General features: G+C 38.8%; 1 protein-coding gene across 3 annotated transcripts; it reads left to right on the top strand.

Moving 5' to 3' along the window:
* Positions 1-109: 109 nt before the first annotated feature.
* LOC140564161 (utrophin-like) lies at positions 110-22885 on the top strand. 3 transcript variants are annotated; one of them, XM_072689326.1, is made up of 18 exons: positions 110-562; positions 5642-5778; positions 6285-6441; positions 7511-7634; positions 9208-9461; positions 10706-10846; positions 11915-11993; positions 12559-12619; positions 12786-12847; positions 13081-13155; positions 13761-13962; positions 15237-15322; positions 15538-15695; positions 18218-18384; positions 18567-18678; positions 19317-19450; positions 20386-20424; positions 22407-22885. In XM_072689326.1, the coding sequence occupies exons 1-18, from the start codon at positions 371-373 to the stop codon at positions 22561-22563; spliced, it is 2337 nt and encodes a 778-aa protein (XP_072545427.1). In that variant the 5' UTR covers positions 110-370; the 3' UTR covers positions 22564-22885. The 3 variants fall into 3 exon arrangements, with proteins under 3 accessions (XP_072545427.1, XP_072545428.1, XP_072545429.1); XM_072689327.1 differs by lacking the exon at positions 20386-20424; XM_072689328.1 differs by lacking the exons at positions 18218-18384; positions 18567-18678.
* The last annotated feature ends 2424 nt before the right edge of the window (positions 22886-25309 follow it).

Below are 25309 nucleotides of genomic sequence, written 5' to 3'. Positions count from 1 at the left end.
GACACACTTCTCATAAGGCTGGATGTCTGGAGTGTCTTGCCATGTGCTTTCCTCACCCCTCCCTTTCTCAGTCTCTCTCCCTCATTCACATTTTATCCTCAAGCAGGGAGACTAGCTGACAAGGGAGCTGGCTGTTGCACTGTGGAGGCATCATTGCTGTTCTTGTGCTAATGGTATTCCATTCATTTTTTAATAATCTGCTGCACCCATGGCTCAACACTGCTGCTGAGCTGGATTTCCCTGTTTGTCTGTGTGCTGCGGTTGGATTCAGCCTCTCATCCACCTTTTAAACTCACCTATGACCTTCAGCTCCAGAGGCACACTGTCCAGAAGCGGGGAAGTGGACTAGTGGAGAGACTTTGGGGATTACATGCTCACTACACACAGCGGGGAAACAGGTGGCTCTTCGGTCTGTAGGATGAGAATCCTGAGGAGCTTTCAGAGGTCCAGCAGCCAGAGGATAATGGCTATGGTGAGGTCCTCACTACAGAAAGTGATGTTCTTTCTGCACAGAGTCCAGAGGGTTGCTTTCGCATCACCCAGATATCAGAAACTGTGTAAGGTATGACAGCTTCATTTTTTATTGTGTATCATTTTGATCGAATGCTCTCCAGCCTTTAAGCCTTACTGTGGTCTCAGCACAGCACTTTGTGTTCATACTGTGCGTGTTTGGGAGAGCAGGTTGTCTTTTTCCCTGGGGCTTTTATTATTATCCGATGGGTAAGAATAGGAATAAGACATTGTGATGGTGAAGAAGACTTTAAATGTCTAAGTTTAGATGTTTTTAAAACAGTAAAATAGTTCATGTTGAATTATCTTGAACTATTTTACATCTACAACTAATGAAGAATCAGACAGACCAGGTACTGCTATGCAGTGTAAATCTAAAAAAAAAATGCTATCAAAAATTTACTGGAAACACACCAAGATATGAAATAAGAGACAAGATCAGTATTGCACAAGCCCTTCTCCATCTCTAAGGACTGCTTTCCACATTGTTATCTTAAAATGATCTAAATGAATTGCTTTCTATTCGTTTTTTACTGCTGTCCACCACCCTATCGAAGTGGTTGGATTTTCTTTGCGACATCAGCTGAAAGTTCTCACTTTTAACTCAATCACTTGTTGAGCAGAATGACATTTATTTTATCCACTACAAACAAAGGGATAGATCAGGCACATCTTCAGTAGTTACTACATCTTGACTATCAGTGTAGCATAGTTACGTTTTTCCTCAAACTGCCTTTATTCTGTCCCATAGTATTGGGGTTCCAGACTACATAGTAGTGTTGAAAATCTGCAAGGTGGACATGATAAATCCAGAATTGATTACTGCCCTCCCACCAACCACTCCTAGGGTTATGGACAGTCAGCCTTATTATGGGAGTTACAGCAAGGCAGGATGCGAGTTTGATGCTAGGAACATGAAGGCATTAACTTTTAGGAAATCCTGTAGTGTCTTATTATTCACAAACCTGATTCACATTGGATTTTATTGGAAGTTATTGTGCAAATGAAATGTGTTTAATTCACTTGTTCAACAATTTGGCATTTTTTCCCCACTAAAATAAAAAGGTATATCTTTTAAGCACATTCTAAGCAGCTAGTAAACTGATATATGTGCATCTGAGAAATTCATTTTATCTACCAATGTGGAATTGTTAAGGTTTCCCTCAAACTGCCATTATTCTGTCCCATATTATTTCAGTTTCAGACTACACAGTAGTGCTGAAAAGCTGTAATGGGGACACCCTGGTAGCAGACCCCGGCGGGAGAAAAGTGTAATTCCAGAATTGATTACTGCCTTTCCACTAACCCCTCCTAGGGTCAGCCTTATTATGGGAGCTACAGTCAGGCAGTATGTGAGTTTGATGTCAGTGACATGAAGGCATTAACTTTTCTGGTATTGTCTTGTTCATCATAAGCCTGATTCACTCACATTGAGTATTTAAGTTATTGTGCAAATAAAATGTGTTTGATCACCTTGAATTAGAGTAGTAACCCAAACTCCTATCAATATCATAGAGCATACCATAATATATATACTGGCATCCTGAGAAATGAGTTCAAGAATGTATTGGGATATAAATGAGATATTAGTTGCACCCTGTATCTATTACTTCATCATATGGATGCTAACAGCACGGTTTCAGCTTGTTTCATGTTACATGTACTTTTCAGCAGGGAAAGCCCTTGGCATGAAATGTTAATCTATTTCAGTGTCCTTCAATAGACTGCAACGGTACAGAAAAACAAACAATTAGCAAAGAGCTGCTGTGCTACAAATCATTGTTTTATTTAACTCAGCAATGGAGCAATTTACTTTAGGAGCTCTGTTGTGGTGCTGGAGGTATTGACAGCATGGAACAGTGTAATTTATATCTTAATCAGGTGAAGAGAGGCAAGTCCACACAGTGGAACAAAACAAAAGAGAGTTCCTACTTTTAACACAGCGTAGCTATGTGTGTAAATCCCCATCAGATTGTTTTAGTGAGGCTGTCAGTCAGTGCGGATGTGGACTCTGAACTTTCATTACTCTCTGGAAAGGAAGCGTGCCAACTAGGAAAGTCATACCTCTCTGAACCCAGCTGCAAGAAAAACTGCCTGCAGTGACACCCATCAGCCATCGGATCTGCCTTTCATCATCTGTCGGAATAAAAATGGAGAAAATTGTCTCCTGAATAATCAAGTCACACTGAAAATGTCTTTATAATTTAACATAAAAGCCCTAACATTGGACTGGATAAAAAAACATTAGGCCTATGTGCATGTTCTGAACATTATTTTGAGATTTCGGTAGCAAATTACTGTTATTACCTTGCATAATCATTAATGACTATGACTCCCATCAACAGCTGTCAGCTGCAACTGATCTACAAATAATGATGCATGTATTGAATTCTGTTCAGCCATTTCTGTCTAAGAAGTTTTCTTTGCTTTAAAGCAGCTTTATGGAAGGATTCTTGGTCTTGGGCTCCCGGACTCCCCCTTGGTCATGTTAGCGGTGTGGGTTAGGGAGGTGGGACTTATAGTAGAGAATGGGATCTGTTAACCATTGTGTACTAAATACAATGACTAGACACTGACAGACTATTGCATTTACATTTTTGATCAAAATTATTGTTAGGGACAATGTAATAGTATGCCCTTGTGCTGAATGCAATCACATTTGCATAGCAATGCTCCAAAATCTAGTAGAAAGCTTTTCCTGGACAGTAGAGACAGTTACTCAAACAAAAGCAGAATGAACTTTTTAATAACGTTGATTTCGGAAGAAACTAAATCAACGTTATTAAAAATGTCGCAATGCTTTTGTCCATAAAGTGTATGTGTAAAAAATTAAATCTGCAGAAATGGACATACAGGGTTTCTGCACAACAACAATGATAAGTTGGTTGAGTGTAGAATTTGTCTGAGTGTGCAATTGCATTTGGAGCACTGTTTAGATTGGTAAGCTCTTACTATTGTTCTTTAAATCAGAGTAATGTTTGAAGCAGACTACTGTTCATAAGGTTTATTTTCCACGGCAGCAGTTTGGGACACTTTTTGGTTTCGTTACATCATGTTTGTTATAGTTCAACTAAATAGAACAACAGCACTAAAGAGACAAGGCCTTATTTCATAACCATTGTAAAACAACCGCTCAGGCTTCATGCAGTGCATTCCTAACAATTTCACATAATAGCCTAGTTGTCTGCAAGGAAGCACAAACCACTCGTAATGACTTTGTTTATATCTGAATGACTATTAAATTATGCAGATGTTTTTAAAAACTTAGTGAAAGTTCCCTTTAATAAAGAAATGCATTAAACTCTCTGCTTAATCCATTGACTCCACATATTGCACGTATTGCAGTTCATTAAAGGTCATAGCTGAGCACACTTATTTGTCTTCGAAACAGACATAAAGTAAATTGCAAAAAGCTGGCAATTGTCTTGTATGTTCTCTTGAAAACAGCAATTGTGAACTTCATGTTTTTTTTATTGCCGTCCACTGTGTAATTTCTGCTGTCCAGAATGACGTTTAGGACTGCTGATTAATGCCCACGCAAAGGGAATCATGACACCAATTTAAAAACAATTAAGCACTGTAGACCGTAGCACATCAAGGTCTAATTTTATTTCCAAATGGAATTATGCCCCAAGAATATTGTGCATACAGTATTTCTCACTGAATGCATGTTTGGAAAGAATGACACAGTTTTAATTTCATAACCTTAATTATGCTTGTAACAGGCTTCTAATGATTTAGCCCTCCGGCAACAACAAGACTGTAATTACTCTCATAGATTAACAATAAGCTGACGCTCCATTGCTTGTAATTTGTCATGATTACAAAATCTGAGAAGCCTACATAAATAACAACAACAACACAAAAATCTTTTGTGCCCCACATTTTCATGAAATGAAATGAGATATGCTGTGATAGGGGTATGACGGGCCACAAATAAGAAAAAAAAAAAAAAATAAGGTATTTTAACAGCATGATGTTATAAATGTGTTCTTCTTATCATTGTTTGGTTGACTGCTATATAAAATGATGCATATTCTGGCACATGTAAATTCCTCCTCTGCCTTAAGTGCACTGTCTCCATACTCTTGTCAATGAATGGAAGATTGTATTGGCAGTTTAATGGGTCCAGCTAGGCTTTTATAGAGCACAGATTGTATGGTTTGTCTCTAGTTGAGCTTGTGTGGCTGAGAAACAGTCCCCTCAGAGATCTAGATTGTGTGTGTGTGTGTGTGGGGGGGGGTATGTGTGAAAAGCTTCTGCTGAGGTTGTATATCATTGTCTGGTCCCATATAAGCCATTGTAAATGATAAGAGCGAGAATGGCCATTTCTCTAACAAACTAATGACTCAGTGCTGATAGAAAAAGTCAGAGGTGTTACTGAGAACGTGACGCTATAAATCAGGCATATAAAATGAGGCTGCAAAGTTGCCTGATTCATTCAGGCTTCTTTTGTTGTAAATGAAAATTGTGGCAGCTACAGTGTGCCGTTCAGTACATAACACTACCATCCTACAGCTCTTAAGAGTTTCAAGATTCCTGAAAGATTTCTGACTAATGCCTGCTGCCACACTTGGGTAAGGGTGACTTTTTCACATACTCATTTTTACTCATTTTAGAAGTTTAAACAGAAGAAATCCAACCAGACCATTCTGATTTAAAAGGAAGAAAGAGTTTCTATGTGGACCTCTAGCACTGTTCCTGCTTCCTTACATCAAGGCAATGAGCCATGATGAAAAGCCCTGGTGTTGGCGTTTTAGCAGAAGGAGAAAGTTTGAAGAAATGAGAATCTCATGCTTTGTATTATAATGAATTGCACTTTAGTGAAGAGACCAAAGTACTTGTCGTAGAAATGTGAAAAGAAAGTACTGAGCACATAGGAAGCCAATCATTCAAGCATTTATGTTGCATGGCTTAATAAAAAGTTGAAATTTCCATCTCTATTGAATAAACTTATCTGCTTTATTCGCCTCTAACATTTTCATCAGCCGGCTATTCAGACTGTGTGCTTTGGCTTCAGTCCTAGTCATTGCCAGTACTGATCAGGGTAAATGCACATAATCTCAGACCACTGAGCTTTAATGTTATTTTGGATTCTGCTCGTTTTTCTTTTTCCGTATACTCTCTTCAGGACATTCAGGCAGAAATTGATGCCCACAGTGATCCCTACAGAGGGGGGTCCAGGGACCAAGTACAGGATGTGAAGGCAATCAGCCATGAGGATGAGAATATGGACCAAAACGGTCGGAATACTGTCTTTCCCAACAGGTACTGTGCACACATGCTGTATGTGTATGCCTGCTGCTCCTCAGTCTCAGTCAGTAATAAACTATTTTCCACATTCCATCCACAGATGTACTTTTTTGTAGCAACTGTTCGACAAGAGTCTGGACAAGCTGTACAGAAAACTGGCAACATTCCCATTCAAACTACTAAATTTATTTTGTAGTCTTTTTTTAACCACATACTCCCCAGTTTAAAATACTGCACTCCTGATCTGGACTGTATTGGCTGGACAAATTGAAATTAGGCAGGTTTTAGGTTGTGTGTTTTTGAGGGGGGGGGGGGGGGGGGTATGGCATAAAGTACAAAGCTGAAGAGATTGTGATCACTCTGCACTGCTGTCGCCTCTTGTAATATCACAAACAGACCATACAGGGATTTTGATTATATAAGTCATGTGTTTTTGGAAAAAACATGCTCTATAATAATTTTACATGTTTACAAGTTCAGCCCTGGCCATTGTACAGCTTAATGAGACACTGTTTCCTCAGGGAGCATGTGGAGCTCCGTAGTGAGAGATGGGCAGGGCTGATAGCTCTATTGGAGGAGCTGTGGTTCTGGGTGAAGATGAAGGATGAGGAGCTGACCAGACAATTTCCCATTGGAGAGGACTTTCATACTCTGTTGCAGCAACATGGATACTGTATGGTCAGTTACATTATATATTCACCAGTGATACTAGTTATAAAATATATACTGGGCCCAATCCACACTACACTTGATCTGTGATATGGTAACATCAGATAGTAGGAATACAAATTTAAGCACATGCTTCAGGTTAGCTAAAAAAATCAACTATTCTATCTCTTGGTTTCATGTGGCTTCATGTACCTTGTGTTTAGTTGATGTTCTCTGTTTCTCAGATCACAACTATTCAGAAAGTAGATCCTTATTTAGGATTTCCTGTTATGGTCACTCCAGCATTGCTCCATGTTTGCACCATATTTCTTTTAAAGTATCCCCCTCGACAGACAAACAATAAGAAGAAGCTAACAAAAATAACACATTGCAGTAGATCAACCATGTGTTTCAGGTACTGCTTAGTTATTTATGATAAGGATTTCACTGGCAATATAGAACACTGATGCCACCACAAAGCAAGAATGTCATTCAGCTCTATTGTTTTAATGAATTGCTTTGATATGATCCGAAATCTGGCCTTCGGATTTTCAATCCAGTCACATCTGCAGTCCCAGCTTGCAGCCACTGAGCCATCTTTATGAAGTGATTTAGTGTAATAAAACTAAAGGTTAAAAATAGCCATGTCAAACGGTGATATTATCAGCCATCTGGCTTTATCAGTAGAGAACAGACAGGAAATGATACAAGAGTATTGCTCCTAATATTGACAATTAAATGATTAAATTAAATGTTTACTCTGCTTGAAAGAGACAGAACCTCAAGGTGACTTTCAGCTGAACCTGATTTTCACATTATTTTTCAAAAAAGTATTCTCTATAAATGATAATATTGTCATTATATGTATGTTTGTATACCTTCCAAGAGTGAATACTCTAAAGAAGGCCTGTCTCAATTGTATTCGTTAGTACACATCCTAATTTACAAAAACCTACCAAATCTACTGAAAAAATTAACTGGTACTGAGAGTGGGCTAAGATGTGTTTAGGGAAGCCCAGGCAGTTCTGTTGTTCAGTAGATAGTGTAATGCTGTAATGGTGCTCAATTTTCTAATTTAATCATCTATTGTTTAACACAGGCTCTGCAGAGCGAGTTAACCAGTCGAAGGCAGGATTTTGACCACACTCTGAAGCAGCTGTGCCTGTCTCTGGCTCTGCAGCCTGCGGATGCTCTGTGTGAAGTCAGCACAGAAACAGCAGCAGGTCAGAGGATACTCCCACATCTATAAATTCACCCCAAATTGTTTCTTCTACAGTTGGAGAGAGGATTTCTGCTCTGTGTTCTTCTACAATTTTGCCATTTCATCTGCCACTCAGCAACTGCGATGCCACCGTAATAGCTGTCAACATTTTATGTTTTGTCAGCTGAAAAACATATCTTTTATCTTTCTAAAGTAAATCACTGGCTTTCACCTGTCACTTACTGCCTTTTATACTACGCTTCCTGTTCTGGATTCATCTCTTATTGCCAGTCAGTGGCATCATTGAGAGTTGAATTATATATATATAAATATATCTCACTTTTATGGCTGAGTGGAGACAGTAAAGCTGATAGGGCCCAGAGTGATGAAGTGCTGAAAGTGATAGGTGTAAATCCAAGCAGGATTTTAACTGCTAACAGAGGACATACTCAGATTATCATGCAAGCCGCACACTGGCAGGTACTGGCAAATGATTTATTAACATGAAATTCATGAGCGCCTTTTTCCGCTGTCCATCCACACTTTGAATTTGGGGCAAGATTTTATTTTTAAGTTTGGGGTCTTGAATTTCTGATCTGTTTGTAGTTGCTGTAGAACTGGAGGCTAAACCTCAATTGTACATTGCTGTATAGAGTTCAACCCCTTAAATGTCTGGAGGCCCATACACTACTGTTTAAAAGGAATCATTGTTGTGGAAATGGAAAGCCCAGTGCACATTGTCACATCTGTAAAACAGTACCATAGGAAATTAGAAATATTAGATGGATCCAGAATGATAAACAGCAGTGAAAAAGTTTTAGATGTATTTTACTGAGGACTTTCAAAATTCAAAAGTGGTGAACAAATCTTAGAGAGATTAACAATAAATACCTTGGTACTAACGTACAACTATGCATAAACTTAACAAATATTTTATGTAGCATGGGATTTTAAAATGAGCTTTTACTAAAATAAGTTATTTGCTAGATTGCAATTTCTTTAAATATCAAGATTGATCAGGTTCTTGGTATTCAGATATCACATTAAGTAAATGTGGCACAATATTAATAATAATTGCATTAATTAAGTACAGTGTTTAATGTTAACAAAACCTGTTAACATTATTAACAGTGAAAATTAAAGCAATTCAAACAAAGACAAACTGTCCCCAAACTTTTGACAGGCAGGTGTAAATTACAGCCTTTGTGATGAGTCAAAGGTTGATCAGGGACACGCAGGCAGGATGAGATTAGTTTTATTATGCTTCTTGCCTCAAATCACCTGAGATATGGAGGAGGCTCAGTCTGTGTAATTTAGCTCTAGAGATTGCCCTGGTGATACATCAGTACAAATGAAGAAAAATGTAAAAGGAGAAAAGGAAGATCAGATACAAGAGGAACGGAACATTACTTTTATTCAAGTATTAGTTTGACAGAGATTGTCCTACTTTATGGATTTCCGACATCTGATTTCCGACAGATGATTTGTATTTTATAGTAAGCTGTATTTCTACTTTTCATTTGCTGCAATGGGTCATCTCCTCTAAAGAGCTTCTTCTCTGATCTCTGTTGCTGCTCCTACTCGTGCTGTGCCAGAGAAGAGTATGTGCCTGGCCCGAGTCATGCAGGATCAAGCCCTGGAGGTCCAGCAGCACTGGGAACAGTTCCGTTCTCATGCAGCCAGTTGGCAGCAGCAGGTCAGCTGGGCGTTGGAGAAGCTCCAGGACCTGCAGGACTCAATACATCAAGAGCAGTTGGGCTTGACAGAGATGGAGATCATCGGGCAAGGGTGGCACTCTAATGGGTACCCTCTGGTCAGCTGTGAACTGGATGGTATTGAGGAGACCACTGTGAGTGAAAATGTTAGGCTGAACGGCCCAAATCAGATTGGCTTTTTTATGCCTTGCAGGTGCAGGTACACTATTATTAGCTGAATTGACTTTGTCTGTAAATGAATGAATAGCCTTAAACAGATCCGGTCAAAATATCAGATATATATCAGATTAGAGGACACTGTATCAAGAATGTTGGTGGGAAGACATCATAAGCCTTGTATTTATGTCTGGCTCTGAATTAAAAATATGACTTCTTACACAGTCATTTAAGATAATCCTTTATTAGTCCCACAGTCGGGAAATTCTCAAATTACAGTCCTTGATCTTTTCTTAACATAACATCTTAACATATTTAAACATATGGACATGAGAGATGCACATCAGCTGGAAATTTGAACGTGTTTAGAGAGGGTTGTGGAGGAGCCTGTCTTATTTAAACCTTAGCCATTTAGTTTAGTTTGCACTTGATTGTTGCAGTGAGTGTTAACATCATGGCAAGATCCAAAGAGCTCCCTGAGGCCTTCAGAAAGAAGGCTGTAGATGCAAATGACTCTGGGAAAAGATGTAAGAAAATCTCAGAATACTCGTGAAAAAACTACCAACATGGCCAGCTAGGCCACCTTAGCAAGTCAGACCACAAGATGTGCAAAAAAGTCTCCTACAATCCTACAGTATCATCACAGGACCTACAGGTAATTCTTGCCTTAAAGTACACTTTGTTTTTACAGCTTTAACAAACCCAGTTTATCTCAGAAACAGTTAGTTAATTAGTTCATTAATATCCATTGTATCAGGTGTGTTGGCTGCAGGGGAAGCTCTACAGTGTGCCACCAACTGTATAAGCTTTGTGTTTTTGTGTTACTAATAAGAGTTGTGCATAGCATCATACAGTAGTAAATATGTAATAACACCAAAGTTTGTAATATTATTTTTATAGCATTTTATACAAATTATGGATCCCTTAAATAAAAAATCACCCATGCATCTAACTGTGAAAACACACCACAAAAGTTTTCATTATTAACTTCACTTACGAGGAGCAGAGCATGAGTCAGTTTCCATATACACTCCTGCAGAGTGTGCATCGATTCCGTTCTCCGCAGATTAAGTAATGCTAGACTGCTGCAAGCCTCACAGATGGGCTCTGCAGCCAAAACCTACTCCAATGTGTAGGGCAGTTGTGGTATATATCAGTATTATGTTGTGAAGGTGTCTTCAGGTACTCGTATCTGTGAATAAAGTATCTGTTTGTTTACCAGAGCTTTATTGAAGGAACAGTAGAACTCCAACTGAGTGCAACAGATGTCAGTGTCAGTTTGGTTCCACCCCCTGACATTCAGCTGGCTCCGGTCTCATCTGCACCACTTCCCAGCCCCGGTACACAAATGAACATCTCAGAGGTGAGAGACTCATCAGGGCTCTATCGCTCAAAGCTGAAAGATGCTGGAAATATGCTAGTGAAAGGTCACAGGCAGGTCTGGTAAAAAATCAAATGTCTAAATGCCATGTCAGCAATGAACAGTGCCCACAAAATGGCATGTAAAATAATTTTGCTTGTCCACAAAGCAGTGAATCAGATGTGAACAGGGGCTGTGTGGAAAATAAATCAGCCCAACATTGTGGTACAACTACTTGACCTTTTCATTGTGTTCATATTTCATTGCTGGTGGGCCAGAATTGATTGTTTTTTAAAGTTAAAGTAATAGCACTCACGTCACACCTTGCTTTGTTTGCAGTTTGTGTCCTTGTCCTGTCTTTTGATGAGAGTGTGACTGTCATGGTCTTTTGGGGATCCGCTGGACTGCAATATTGACCTTCTCCATTGATCTGGGCTGCTAGAGGACATTGATAATTAAGCTTCCGCTTTCAGAGTGGCATCCTTGGATTGTTGTACACTCAGACAAAAAGGCCTCAGACAAATCTGTCCATGAAATCTGTCCATTTCTGAAAACACTATCAGACTCAAACTAAAAACTTTTAACCACAGAGATTTCCAGAATGTCTAGGGATTCAGGGTCACAGTACTATTAACAACAATCAAAAAAGTAGCATCAACAAATCTCTCTGATGAAACATGTCTGTCAAAGCCAGTGACAGGCGCTAAGTGCAGTAGGTCCATTGCAGTGGTGGGAAATCTCAAGAAACTCTTCAGACAGACTGCATGATAATTGTGTCTAGCCATTTTGCATTTGAGGCTATAACATCTGAGGCTGTTCCTTCATCTCTGACACACATTGTTATGTGTTCTGCCCCTTACACTCTACTTAGATGAAAGAACCTTCCAAGCTTTGTTGTTTCTCAGAAATCCAGGTTGATGCTGTGTTCCCGGTGTGGTTGTCCATTTCGAACTTTCAATCACTGCACTATCGCATGAGATTTAAGACCTCTCTCTCTTCCTTTGTTATTCTGCACAGTCAGAGCTTTAAAGTGCTGAGATAGTTCTGTTACCTTTTATTAATTCTTCACAGGGGGCAATGATGAATCAGCACAGACAGCTCCTAGATGCTCAAGATGATAACAGACCACTCTCTCAAGACTTCTTATCTGGTAAAATGGGGTCAAACAACATGGGCATTTATTGGATCCTGTTGTTGCTCAGGCTATTTTCATTCTTTTCATGTTAACCATGGTACAAGCTAGGGTTGTCACGATTCCAGATTTTGGATTTAGATACTGATACTAAGTGTATTATCAATAACATACATTAAAATGGCAATAATTAAGAACACTTTTCATTTTCTGAACACCAATGGTTGGTTTCCTACAGATTAATTATGCATAGTTTGATTTAAAGTGCAGTGCCAATGGTGAATCGCCAATGGAAATTATAGTAGTCTATAATAGTCTAGGCTCATCCTTAATCTGGGTCTGTGAAACTCTCTTCAAAGCTTTATTGGATTGAATAGAAAAAGAATAACATCTGTTATGCTTTTATTCTATCTCTTTTCTATTAATACAAAGCTCCTCTATCTTATTTTAATTATAGAATGTCTGAGTGTTGAATTGTTTGCCAAATGTCAATATTAACAAATGATCTGGCTGAAAGGTACAGTAGTTAGTAAATGATGTGGTTACTCCAAAACATATGAAGGAGTTCTTGTCTACTCAACAGGTTCTGTTCAGTCTCCATGGCAGAGAGCGGTCTTCCATAATGGTGTTCCTTACTACATCAAGTGAGTCAATCCCTAACCTTTCTAATTACACTATATTCTCAGTCTCAGTGACTAGTCAGTACTTTATATCCTTATGTGTTACAGTGTAATTATTCTCTGTTGCTAATGCAGTGTGTCATTTTTGGTTATGTTTGATGGGGATTTTCTAAATACCCTAAACTTTCAGTCACGAGTGGCAGACTACATCATGGGACCATCCACAAATGACTCAGCTATTTCAGTCTATGGGTAAGTTTTAGCTTTTATTTCGCAAGATGGCTCAAAATATCCGTTTTCAAGATGGACTGTAATGTTGCTAATCAACACTAGGCAGTTGGAAACAACAAAATAAGAAGTGTGTAAGAAATGTAGGACATATAAATCTCAAATAAAGTCCAATATAAAATAATTATAGTTCCAGTATTAAAATAATGTGGTTTAATGTGGTTATGTAGTGAGAATTTCTTTTCTCATTCCTGTAGCTGATCTGGGGCATGTACGCTTCTCTGCCTACCGCATGGCTATGAAGAGCCGCAGAGTGCAGAAAGCCTTGTGTTGTGAGTGTCTCCTTACCTTTATTTCTACATCTCTCTGCTTCTGATCATTTGTGTGAATGCCAACCCCAGGAGGGTGTTTAATGCTTCAGCGTTGCTTGAATACGGCACAATAGAGTGATTAATGTAGTACACGAATACTGTTTCAGCCAGGCAGTCTTCCATAGGCCATTTCTACTGAACATATTTGGTGGCCTTTATTGAACACTGCCTGTAAGGGCTAAATCTCCAGTCACAGTAGGGGTGTAAAGTGCTTTGGGGCCAAAATGCAACTAATGACAACATTAGTGTAGCACAAGCTGTACAGAAATGGTGTTCTGTCAAGTGAGTTGGAAGGCGAATGTTTGTTGTAATGGACCTTACAGGGTTGGGAAGGAGCTGATGGAACATATAATTGGTAGCAAATCTGATGAGTCCAGATAGGAAATTAGTGTAATTTTTTCCCCAGCCTTTTGAGTTTGGAACTTTCATTACACGCCAGCGAATGAGTTATGCTCTGCTGCTTTCCATTAATATGCACTGAATGGATTTCATTAAAGATGTGTCCCTTGTGGGGCGAAGAATGAGTGGAGATGAAATCGTAAGTGAATACCGTCTGTCTCTTTCAGTGGACCTTTTGGAGCTGGCCATGGCTCAGGGTGTCTTTGACCAGCATCAGCTATCTCCTAATGGACAGCTTTTGGAGGTTCCAGGCATCATAACCTGCTTAATCACAATCTACACTGAACTTCAGCAGGTGTATCCGGATCTGATCAATATCCCTCTGTGTGTGGACTTGTGTCTCAACTGGCTTCTGAATGTCTACGACAGGTGTGTACCCAAAAGTAGTTGATCAGTCAGGACTTGCCACCTGTTTTAATACTGTTTTAAACAAACCCTCATTGATTCCTGATGCCAAATTAGGATCCTTTCAATTTCAGGTGAGATTTACTAGATGATGCCTTTGGAGGGGCGAGAGACTGAGTGAACATGAATGTCAACTTCACCAGCAAAACAGCAAAGCTCTTCATTCTTCTCAGAAAAACATTCTGCAAATGGAACTAATGTCAAAGTGTTTACATTTCGACACAGACTTTTTGAGACAGTGTTACACCTCATTTGAATACTCACTGAATTTCGCTGCTCAAGAATACTTCTCTGTCTATTTCTGAATGATCTGTTTACCTTTACTTTACTCTATGTTATTTACACTTGTCTTTAGAGTAAGTCTTATTTCTACATGGCAGATTAAAGGGGAATTCCATCCATTTGTAATATTTTCAGTAATTCAATCACTGAGATGTAATTTACAGTGTTTTAATATGAAAAGTCCTTCTAGCGAACCTTACTGAGTCAGAATTATTCACACTGATGGTGATGGGAACCAGCCCTTTGAAACATTTAATGCTTCTAAAAGTTTCATTACATAAGTTGTTATGAAAATGCTGTCTGCAGAAGGGTCATGTAAGGTAGAAAGGCTTATTTCCAGACTCCATCAAGATACCACCAAGTTTTTATATTTTCTTATTAGGTCACTAAACCCTAAACAATGGTTACTGAAGAGTATAAGTCAGGGGATGGATACAAAAAAGTCTAAGTCACTGGTTAACATCCCCTGGAGTTCAGTTAAATCCATCAATAAGAAATGTAAGGAATATGGCACGTGTTAATCAGCTTATAGCAGGCTCCCCTTGCAAACTAATTGACAGTGCAAAAAGGAGACTAAAAAGTTAAGTTGCCCCACTACAAAACTAAATATGTAAACTTCAGCAAACATGCCTTTTCTAACTACCTGTAGGGTAAAGGGGAGAACTGTGCAAATTAGTTTTTTTTTTTTTTTTTGCTGAGCTATCGCTTTAAGACAAATCGGATTATTAGAGTATCCAGAAAATTCATAAAGATGAGCTCATGGTTTCAATCACAATTCTTATACATATTAAAATATGCTAATTTCCTTCAGTCTGACAGAATTCTTTTTGATTTTGCCCTGGAGAAGATTTCCGATGCAATCTTTTTATGAAGTTTTTACATGGTTGTTTTCCACCTTGATGGCATTAGTTTAAGATTTTCAGCCAATACCCCTCTATTTTCTGTGTGCTACATAGGGGTAGAACTGGAAAGGTTCAAGTCCTGAGCATGAAGATTGGGCTGCTTTCTCTTTCGAAAGGACACCTTGAGGATAAATATAAATGTAAGTATTTTGCAGTCTTCTGTTTTGCAGTGTTTCACATTCAGGTTATTAAGGTTCCTCTCACTTGAAAGCAAGAGATCTTTGACAAATTAGAGAATTAAGTCACACTTTAATTTGTTTCCTCAAAGCTCTGACACACACACAGCCTCATGAGTAATGGTCTGTGATTACAGTCAAATATCACTGATAGTCCTGATTATTAGTGCTTTCCTCAGACCTGTTCAGTCAGGTGGCTGGCTCTGAAGGAGTGTGTAACCCAAGGCAACTAGCCCTGCTATTGCACACCACCATGCAGATCCCTCACCAGCTGGGTGAGTCTGCTGCTTTTGGAGGGAGCAACATGGAGCCCAGCGTCCGCAGCTGCTTTCAGCATGTGAGTCTAACACTGCCACTGTTCTGACTCAGTAAATGTAGGGCCATGATCATGCTCATCTGAAAGGTCTGGGACTGGTTTAGATGCTTTCAGCAGATGTTTTAAGGGAGTGAAAAAGTAATAAAAATTCATACTGAAGAAAGAGAACTGTTACTTTAGTGATAAATCAACACAAGTAAACCTATTAACCCCATAACGCAGAAAGGCTTATTACACACTAAGGCGTATTATTGAGTAACTACATGGACTTCTGTACAAACGAGTGGGGCTATTAATAATAGAAGTTTGTAATAACACTTTCGGCCCAAAATGAATCAGCAAGATTAAATTGAAGAGCTATTTGGGTGCTTATTTTAAGTTATTGTGAGATCTGAAAATCGAAAAATGTTGTAACCTGTGTAATATATTAAGCACAAAGGTGACATATAGCTTATGAACATTAATTCTCATTAACTAAATTAGCTAACTAGCATGTAAAAAAACTGTACTTGCCTACAAGTCCTATACGTAGTGTAAGGCTTGTTCTCAATTTATTGTGTGTAATGTGTGTACACTGAGCTGTAGCTCTGCATACAGAACTGAGCCAGAGGTATAGATGCCATACTGTTGTCATAGATAACATAAGCATAAGATAAACCTAAAGATAAAAGTTGAAGTGTGGAAGTATGGTTGAAGATATTTAAAGATTTTGGAACTGCAGAATCATTTGCAAAATAATACAAATGGCATTTCAAGATCTGCTTTTGGGTACAGCAAACACTAAGACTAATGTAATTAAAATACTGAGCGTCTGATATTTTCATATTTAGTTCACTGATGGTAAATGTGCTAATATTTGGTGCTCTCAGTTCTGATAACATGTGATTTACACTACTAGCCTGCATCTGTTGCAACCCTTTGTCATATCAGTGTTGCTATATCAGCATATCAGTACTGTGATAATGATAAACACACAATCTATTGTGCAGCCCTGATCCAGACTGAAGAGATGCACCACACTCCATTACATATTCACACACCCGTAAAATTATTTTAGAAAATGCTTACAGACATATCTGTTCTCGAGTGAGTGCTTTCGCGTGTTTGTTTAGCCAGAGGAGTTCATCATTATCATCTGTATGATCATTTTTTGTATGAATAAGAAAACAAATTATGATTATTGCTCTCAGGGTTGCCATTAGGCTCCTCCTCCACTCTCATAATGAACTGAATTTAGTGCAGACTAAATTGTAACTATGGAAGCTGACTCGTGTTGTACTAAAGAACATTATAATGGAGCATAACATTTGCATTTTTTGATGAAAAACATTTCTTGCATATCTCTGTTGCCATAAGCTGTGAGAGGATTGAAGTGAATCAATTTGATTAATGGCCATCTATGCCTGTAAAACATCCTGATGGAGTGCTTATCACATCAAATGCTTCTACAGATATAATGGATTTCTGAATCTTGTCCATTCTTTCTGCTCCCAGTGAAACTCCATCTCCCTTTACAGCTCGGTGTCTGCCACACTGAAGACCCATTTTATTTAATGTTCCATGTAATGAAAGAGGTGGTGTTGATAGCCCTGCTCCTTACTGGCCTGCTCTAATTGATTCATAAATGTGGTAACAGGTCCACAGAGAAATACTAGAAGGACCAATATTTCTCCCTTTGGCCACACTACCAAAATATACCAACTATATCATACCCTCTTAAGTTGTTGAGAAACAGCACTTTCATTGTATGACGACTACGTCTCTGATGTGATAAGTGCTCTGTTAACATCTTAATCTTAAATTATTTCTCTAGTTTTTACACAATTTTCCAACGTGGCTTGTCAGTTTGGAGGTGAGCTGTGGTAGTGTTGTCTTGGAGCCATTATGTCTAGCAAATCTCCTGCTCTAGTACACTGTACGCATAACATTATCCACACACCCTTTCTAATTAGTCAATTCAGCAACTTTAAGGTGCATACACTGCTGACACAGGTGTTCAGTTGGGCACATACAGCTTGTATAAAAAGGATAACTTGTAGAATGTGACGATCTGGAGCACCAACGTCACCATCCCTTGTAAATACTGTATAAATCCCCCCCAGCATGTACAGCAGTAGAACTGTATTCTTCAGAACAATGGCACTTCATCCAATACCTTTGGGAGGAGCTGGAGTGGTGTTTATAATCCATATAATCCTATGAAGATGCCTTGTCTCAATGCATTGTCACTTCAAATGACAAAAAGTAATTTATTTAATCAGGTGATTTAATTAAAACAATTCACATGAATATGATTTCAGTGAACAAAAGTGTTTTTTAGTGTTTTTCACTTCCAATTAAGCTCTGCTCCGTTCCGTTTGTACAATCTATAAAATTTAAAATGGTTGTTACTAGTGCCAAATAGGGTTCCACTACTGTTAAGAGCACTTCAGACCATACTACAATAAAGTTCAGAAACATTTCACAGCTACTCCTTTTCTCTTTTCTGTTCACTATTATAACACAACTGTACATATCTGACATCTGCCTCTGCTGTGCTCCAGGTGGGCAATAGGGAGGCAATTGAGCTGGACCAGTTTGTAGAATGGATGCACCTGGAGCCCCAGTCCATGGTATGGTTACCAGTGCTACACAGAGTGGCCGCAGCAGAGACTGCCAAACACCAGGCCAAATGCAACATCTGTAAAGAAAGCCCTATGGTGGGCTTTAGGTAAACTAAAGCATAGAGATTACATTTTATTTAGAGAAGCATAGAAGATATTGTATCCCATATGACTAGTGGCTCTTCTTCACTTAACTGTATGTAATATTATAGATTTTATCAGCACCATTGCCATAGGGTAGATAAGAAAGCAGCACTGAATAAAAATGATAAATCTGTGTATTTTTTAGGTATCGCAGTCTGAAACATTTTAACTATGATGTCTGTCAGAGGTGTTTTTTCTCTGGAAGAACCAGCAAGGGTCACAATCTAAACTATCCCATGGTGGAATACTGCACCCCTGTGAGCATCCTGATTTCTCATGTATTTTAGTTGACTTGGTATTTCTGTTACTTTTATATATAAATGCATGCCTTGTTTCACACTCATTTAATATTTGCTGCAAGGTGTTTTGGGTCAGTTAGCATCAATTCACAGCTGGGGGTTGCATTTATGATGACAAATATGCTATTATATCAGATACATTTTTTTTTAAATATATTTACTGTCTGCAGGCATAAAGCTAAAAAGAGTAAGAGAGGGGTTTGTGGGTTTGGCACTAGTACACTGTAAAGTTGCTATATTATACATGTTGCACAGGTTGCAAAGTACAGACAGGGGCAATAAATAACTATGTGGCATATGCCCACAAGCAACTTGGTTTAAAAGAAAAGAAAAGAAAAAAACAATTACACATCTTGTTAATCTTATCCACAAAAAAATAAATATAATTTCAGTTCTAAAGAATTTTCTTCCTCGCCTGTTTTATTTGTAAGACCTTTTGTCATAGCGATCTTTCATCTAGAGGTTTTCTGTATTTTTCAAAATTACTACAATATATCATTTTCGACTAAAACCACAGGGGGGTTAAAAGAGTAAAGAATACAATTTCAGTGTTGTAAGACCAGCAGCGTCTCACTCCGACAACACCCTTGTTTCAGACAACCTCTGGGGAAGACGTGCGTGACTTCACCAAGGTGCTGAAGAACAAATTTCGGTCAAAGAAGTACTTCACCAAACATCCACGCCTTGGATACCTGCCAGTCCAGGCAATTCTAGAAAGTGATCTAGACTTGTGAGTATTAAGGACAATGATTTCACCTTTTAAAAGCCTCATTTAGATACTAAGATATTTTTGATACTAAGCTGACAAATGACAATTTAGTCTCCTGCATCATTTCTTTATTGATGGTTATGCGTTAATGGCAGCATCAATTCTGTCAGGCAAAAATTACACCAGTCTTTTTGAGTTTCTGTTCTGTTCAACTCCCCCACACATTTTGTGCACATAGCAAAAAGCAACACTGACACATCCACACTAGGATAACAACTCGAGGGTGTCTGTGTGTAGCTGCTTCAACAGAAATGATGGAATACTGGGACACAGCTTAGGTAGAATCCAGCCTGCTCAGAGTGTACTGACTAATACTTTTATATAAAGAAAACAGGTGCACAAATAGCTTTGTTATTGTTTCCATCACTGAAACCCTTTCTCTGAGAATCTGTTTGGTAGAGGAGGTTTTGAATAGAGCAATTAATATTTTTTGCTCTGGCAGATACAAAGGAGGCATCAGTTCACATTAGTCTGATTCTCATGTTATAGTGTCAACAAAGAAGAGGTGCCCCCTCTTAAGCCTTGGCATTTAATTACAAAAGCAATCTCTGGTCTGCGTTTAGTGACATCAGCAGGCAAATGAAAGGACAGGACATTCATCACTTGCTCAGATGTCTTTAATTGGGAAATACACCACCTGCTCTCTCTATACTGGCCCAAATCTGCTCTCATCATCCAGCCATTTTCTCAATATTCTCTATATTAGCCTTCACCTCTTTAGAAACAGTTGTTATGGCAGGAGCCCTTATTAAAAACACAACTCGGTGTTTATGAGGTGGAATGGGTCAATAAATACGTTTGTTACCTGGGCTGATAAGCCTTCTCTAGGTTCCTTCATGCCAATTGCCTGAATCTCACCTAATGATGTTTTCCTGCTCTATTGACTTCTCCTGCAGCCCAGTCACACTCCTGAGCATGTGCCCAGAGCACTTTGAGTGAGTATTTACACCCATAGCCGTTTATTATCGTGTCCGTCCTCCATCTTAACATTTAGTACCAAATAAACAAAGAACAATGGAGTACTTGAGAAGGTAGAAGAACCATCTTTATACAAATGCTCATATAAGAGACTCTTAAGCTCTTATAATGAATTAATGGATTTCTATCAGGATAACCACCAGAAGAGATTATAATTTAATTAGCAAGGTCTTTCTTGTTTTTGTTGCTGTGTCGGCACTCAGTGTGTTTAGCACATGCAAGAAGATTTTAATGTAAGCTGCTCTGCATTATAACAAAAAGGTTTGTTCCCTTTATGGGTTTTTTCCTGACAATGCCTGCCTTCTGGTGCATCTTATAAGCTCAGATATGACAGCTGAAAAATGAAGGTAATAACAGCCCTTTCTGCACTTAGATATGTCCAAATGTGTGCAGCATTTCTGAGTTTGAAAAGGTTATTTTTTATAAGCTATTCTGTAAAATATTACTCATTAATCAACAGTATGATCTAAGGGATTACATAGGATCAGGAACATAGAAAGAATTTAACTCCAAAACACATTTTGCATTTTCTCAATTTGTGTAATTATGTTTGTAATTATGTTTGTCAGAAGAGAAATATTGCTCAGAATAACAAAGTTAAGAAGAACACAAGTTAGGTTGTTGATTCCCAGCCACCATATGGATTTGGAGTTCCAACAGAAGCTCACCTGATTTACATTAATGATGGACTAAACCAGAAATTGGATGGTTTGGAACAGTTTTACAGTTAACTGTGGATTACAGTTACCTTTTTATACACTATATGAACATATAGTGGAATATCTGCTCATTAACTGTTTCTTCTGAAATCAAGGATATTAAAATTACTTGATGCTGCTTTTGTTGGAGTAACTGTCTCTTCTGTCTGGGGAAGACTTTCTATTAGATTTTAGAGCATTGCTTTGATTGCATTTAGCAGCTGAGGTCAGAATGTTGGATGATAACCACCCCACCTCATCCCCAACTCTCTCCAACTCAACCAATTGGATGGAACACCAGCCATCATTGCAGAGAACACAGTTCCACTGCTTCACAGCTCAATGCTAAGGGCTTTATACCCCTTTAGCCCACACCTGCCATTAGGCATGGCGCCAATCAGTTCAGTCTGCTCCAAAGAGTCCTATTCTTTTGGCAGTGCTTATCTACTAGGACTAGACAAGCTGTATTTGTGCATTTGCACATCTGTGTCAGCAATAAGTGCATCATAAAGTAGCTGAATGCATTCATTAGAAGGGGTGTCCACAAACATTTGCACTAATGAAGCCTGAGTTTAGGCCTGTTTCTCTCATAGTGGGTCTCATCCAACTAGCCCAGTTAAAGCTAGACTGAAATAAAGAGCTTTAGCATGGCACCAGGAAAAGTGAGTGAGTCATTCCTTGTCAATTCTGCTTGTGGTCAATGACAGCATGCCAGTCTGTCTCTCACTGTGACTTTAGGACCATCTGCCACTAAACGCAAATTGAATTGCTAACCTCCCCATGCCAAACACAATAAATCTCCCTACTTTCTCTGTACAGAATATGAGCACCTGTCATATGACTGATTGATAAAGATACAGACCTATTTTATTTTATTACACTGTAGAGAGAGAAGGATTCTTTAAATGCTGTTTCCTAAAATGCTAGTTGTGTTTTAACAGCTAGTTCCACCAAACATCAATCAGAAAAACACTGCTTCTTTAAAAGCTTGTTTGTGTGCAAGCTTTTATTGTATTTGGGGGCTTAATTAAATCCCATAGCTTCCAGTTGGCAAGGGTGTAATCATTTTGGCAACAACAGCTTTACTTAATTTTACTTTAATTTAAACTTGAACATCGTTGAAAAGTTTTGGCAGTGAGCCTGAAGCCATCATTTTGTTTCTGCTCTCTCAAGATTTGCAAAAATGTCTGAACATTGTGTGCTACTATTTTATGTCATCTTATCATGTCATATGCCTACAGGAGTGAAGAACACATAAACAGTCAAGTGTACCTAAAATCGCCTTGCGGGTCAATATGTGTGCAGCAGAGCAGCTCCCAAACACTGGACACAGTGGACACGCAGGAACAGGCACTGTCCATGTGTGTGACCTCTCAAGAGAAAGAAACAAGCAGGTAGCTGATCACTGCTTCCTAATAACTCCCTGACTGCAGCTCTCTCTGACTTCTCCTTTGCTTGCAAAAATGACCACATGCCCAGTTGTGGACAGAAGGCTAAAATGCGTGAAAGACAAAAGAAGATTGTGAACAACATTTGGACATCTGCTGCGAATCTGACTACAAAGCAAACCAAATAATGTACTTAATATGGAATTAGCACCCAAGGACTGGGTGATTTCTGTTTGGACTTTACTGAAAATATATGCATTGGATCTTTCTGAATGAGGTTACATGAATCTACACAGTCATATCAGAATATTACGACCACCTATGTAATAGTGGGGATTACCCATCTTTGGCTTGGATGACACTAGTGAGATATCGTGGCATGGATAGAAAGTGTTCGTTATCATGGTTATCTGTTCCACAGGGTTGTGTTAATTTCTCTGTACCACTTGCTGGAGTCGTCATTGCCCTCTGGCCCCCCTCCCCTTGGGTCACCACTGTTATGCTGTTGGGAGGCACTCAATATGTGAGAAGTCTATTCTCAGTACAGCGCCACTGCGGCAGCTCCAGAACCTCCCACAAAGTTAGTGGCTTCCGAGATGCTACCACCCTTCACCCACTGATACAGCCCTAAAAGAATATTATGACCACCCCTGATTTGGAATGAACTAGGCCTGGGATTTTACAAATGCCATTTGATAGGGTTTACTGCACCTATAAATAAGCAAGCACACCAGTCAGTTGTAGCAGAGTGCAAAACGGTCATCATGGGCACAGGATGCGATTTGACTGAAGGGCATAATAATAGGGAACCAAGTGAAGGGTGATAACATGGAAACCACTACATTTGTGGGATAGACCTGCCGTAGTGATGGTGTACCAAGAATGGACTTCTCACACATTAAGTGACTTTAAGTGCCATTAATGCCAGAAGGGAACGATGATTCTGGCCAGTGGTAAAGAGCAATTGAGCAATTGTGGACCAGATAACCTCTATGATTAGCACCTTCTATTACCTATTGCAGTCCATGCCACAACATCTTGCTAGTGTCATCCGAGGCAATAGTGGTTATTCCCACTATTAGGTAGGTGGTCATAATATTCTGAAACGACTGTGTGCCCAAGCTTAAAGTTACTAAATAATTTTCAACTAAATCAATTTTGTGATATTGGTATGGCTGCCTTTGAAAGTCAATTCTGACATGTACATGTACAAATCTGAAGGCCATTCTTCAGTCTACCAGTGTAAAAAAACAAGTGATTAGTATGTGAGGGGCCTTAAAAATATCTGCAGTACACATTATTGCAGTGGATTATCATATATTCTTGTATTTTTATGCTTACCTTAGGTTTTTTGCAAACACAGAATTATTATTAGTATGCAGAGATCATTACATAGAAGAGAGTATAAAGCTTATTGTAAATAACAAATGGAGCATGGAGAATTTTTTACAGAGACTTCTGAGGAGCAAAGCTCTATTAAAATTTCTCCTTAAATGCAGGCATTCCTTCAGACCTACCAGACCATAAACAGAAGCTGTCTGCCACAGGCCAATCAGGAGTAATCATATGCTAGGAAGCAACCTCCAGCAATCCTGCAGGGTGGTAGCACTGTAGGAACTCATACCCAGTGCAACACCTCTGGTCTTTGATATGCAGGCACTGATGGCACTATTTCTGTTGAGCAAGCTTCTGCAGTGGTAGGGGGTAGTTCCTACAGAGCAAATCACATGCCACTTTTCAACCACCAAAAGTCTGATTTTGCAGTACAATCTCAATCTTCATTAAAAAATATAGAATAAACTGTCAGCTGTCAAGAATTAAAAATGAACCTGCTTGGTTTCAGACAGATATTTTTTACCACATTACCAGAGGCATACACAGCTTCTGTATCTCCGCATGGCTGTACGTCTTTCTTGTAATTTTGTTTTGTGAGTGTAATGTAAGATAATGTTGTTAAAGTGTTGGCAGAACTTTCATCAGTGCTGATGCCTTCTCGTCCCACATGGCAGGAGTTCCCTACAGCTCTTTATGAGTAAACCTGCTTTTGTTTCTCCTGGAGCTTTTTTCAGCAGATGATAACCAACACATACTGTATCTGAAGCCACTAAAAGTTTGGCAAGTCTTAATTACCTGTTATGGGAAGAAGGGGTAATTGTAACCAATTTGGGTTGAATTACTTGAAGGAAGGTAAACTGTCATATATATTTATGCAGGCAAGATTAATTGTGTAGTTTATTTTTTTGCAGAATTCTGAAAAGCAGATGTTTCTTGAAGCATTTCGTCCAATAAAACTTTTATATCATCATGCTAATGAAACATCCCTGACTTGACAGTTTCTGGCTATGCAAAAGCTCATGTTAGACCTCACACAGCCCACCCTCACAGAGGAACATGTCATGCTGAATTTTACCTTAACTTCACCACAACAAAATTAAAAGGGGAAAAACACCCAAAGCCAAAAAATGTCATTAAATAAAAACATTTAATTGAGTTAAGAAAAAAAAACTAAATCATGTATTATGTACACTGATTTTAATAAAAGATTGTATTGTTTTTTTTACCTAAATTTAATACTTTTTTCCAGTATTATGTTTCATGCCAGTTCTGCTCACTACTACTTTTATTTTGTGGCCTGAAAACCCTGCTAATTTCACTCAAGCCCAATACTCTTCATCAGATAGAATTGGAAATAGCTCTAAATGGGATAAACGGCCATTTAGTCCTAAAGAGGAACGGCTGATGCCACAGCTGCAAAT

Source organism: Salminus brasiliensis, chromosome 10, assembly GCF_030463535.1.
Source record: "Salminus brasiliensis chromosome 10, fSalBra1.hap2, whole genome shotgun sequence".
Lineage (NCBI taxonomy): Eukaryota > Metazoa > Chordata > Actinopteri > Characiformes > Bryconidae > Salminus > Salminus brasiliensis.
Note: the sequence above shows the minus strand (reverse complement) of the source record. Positions and strands in the feature narration are given on the sequence as shown.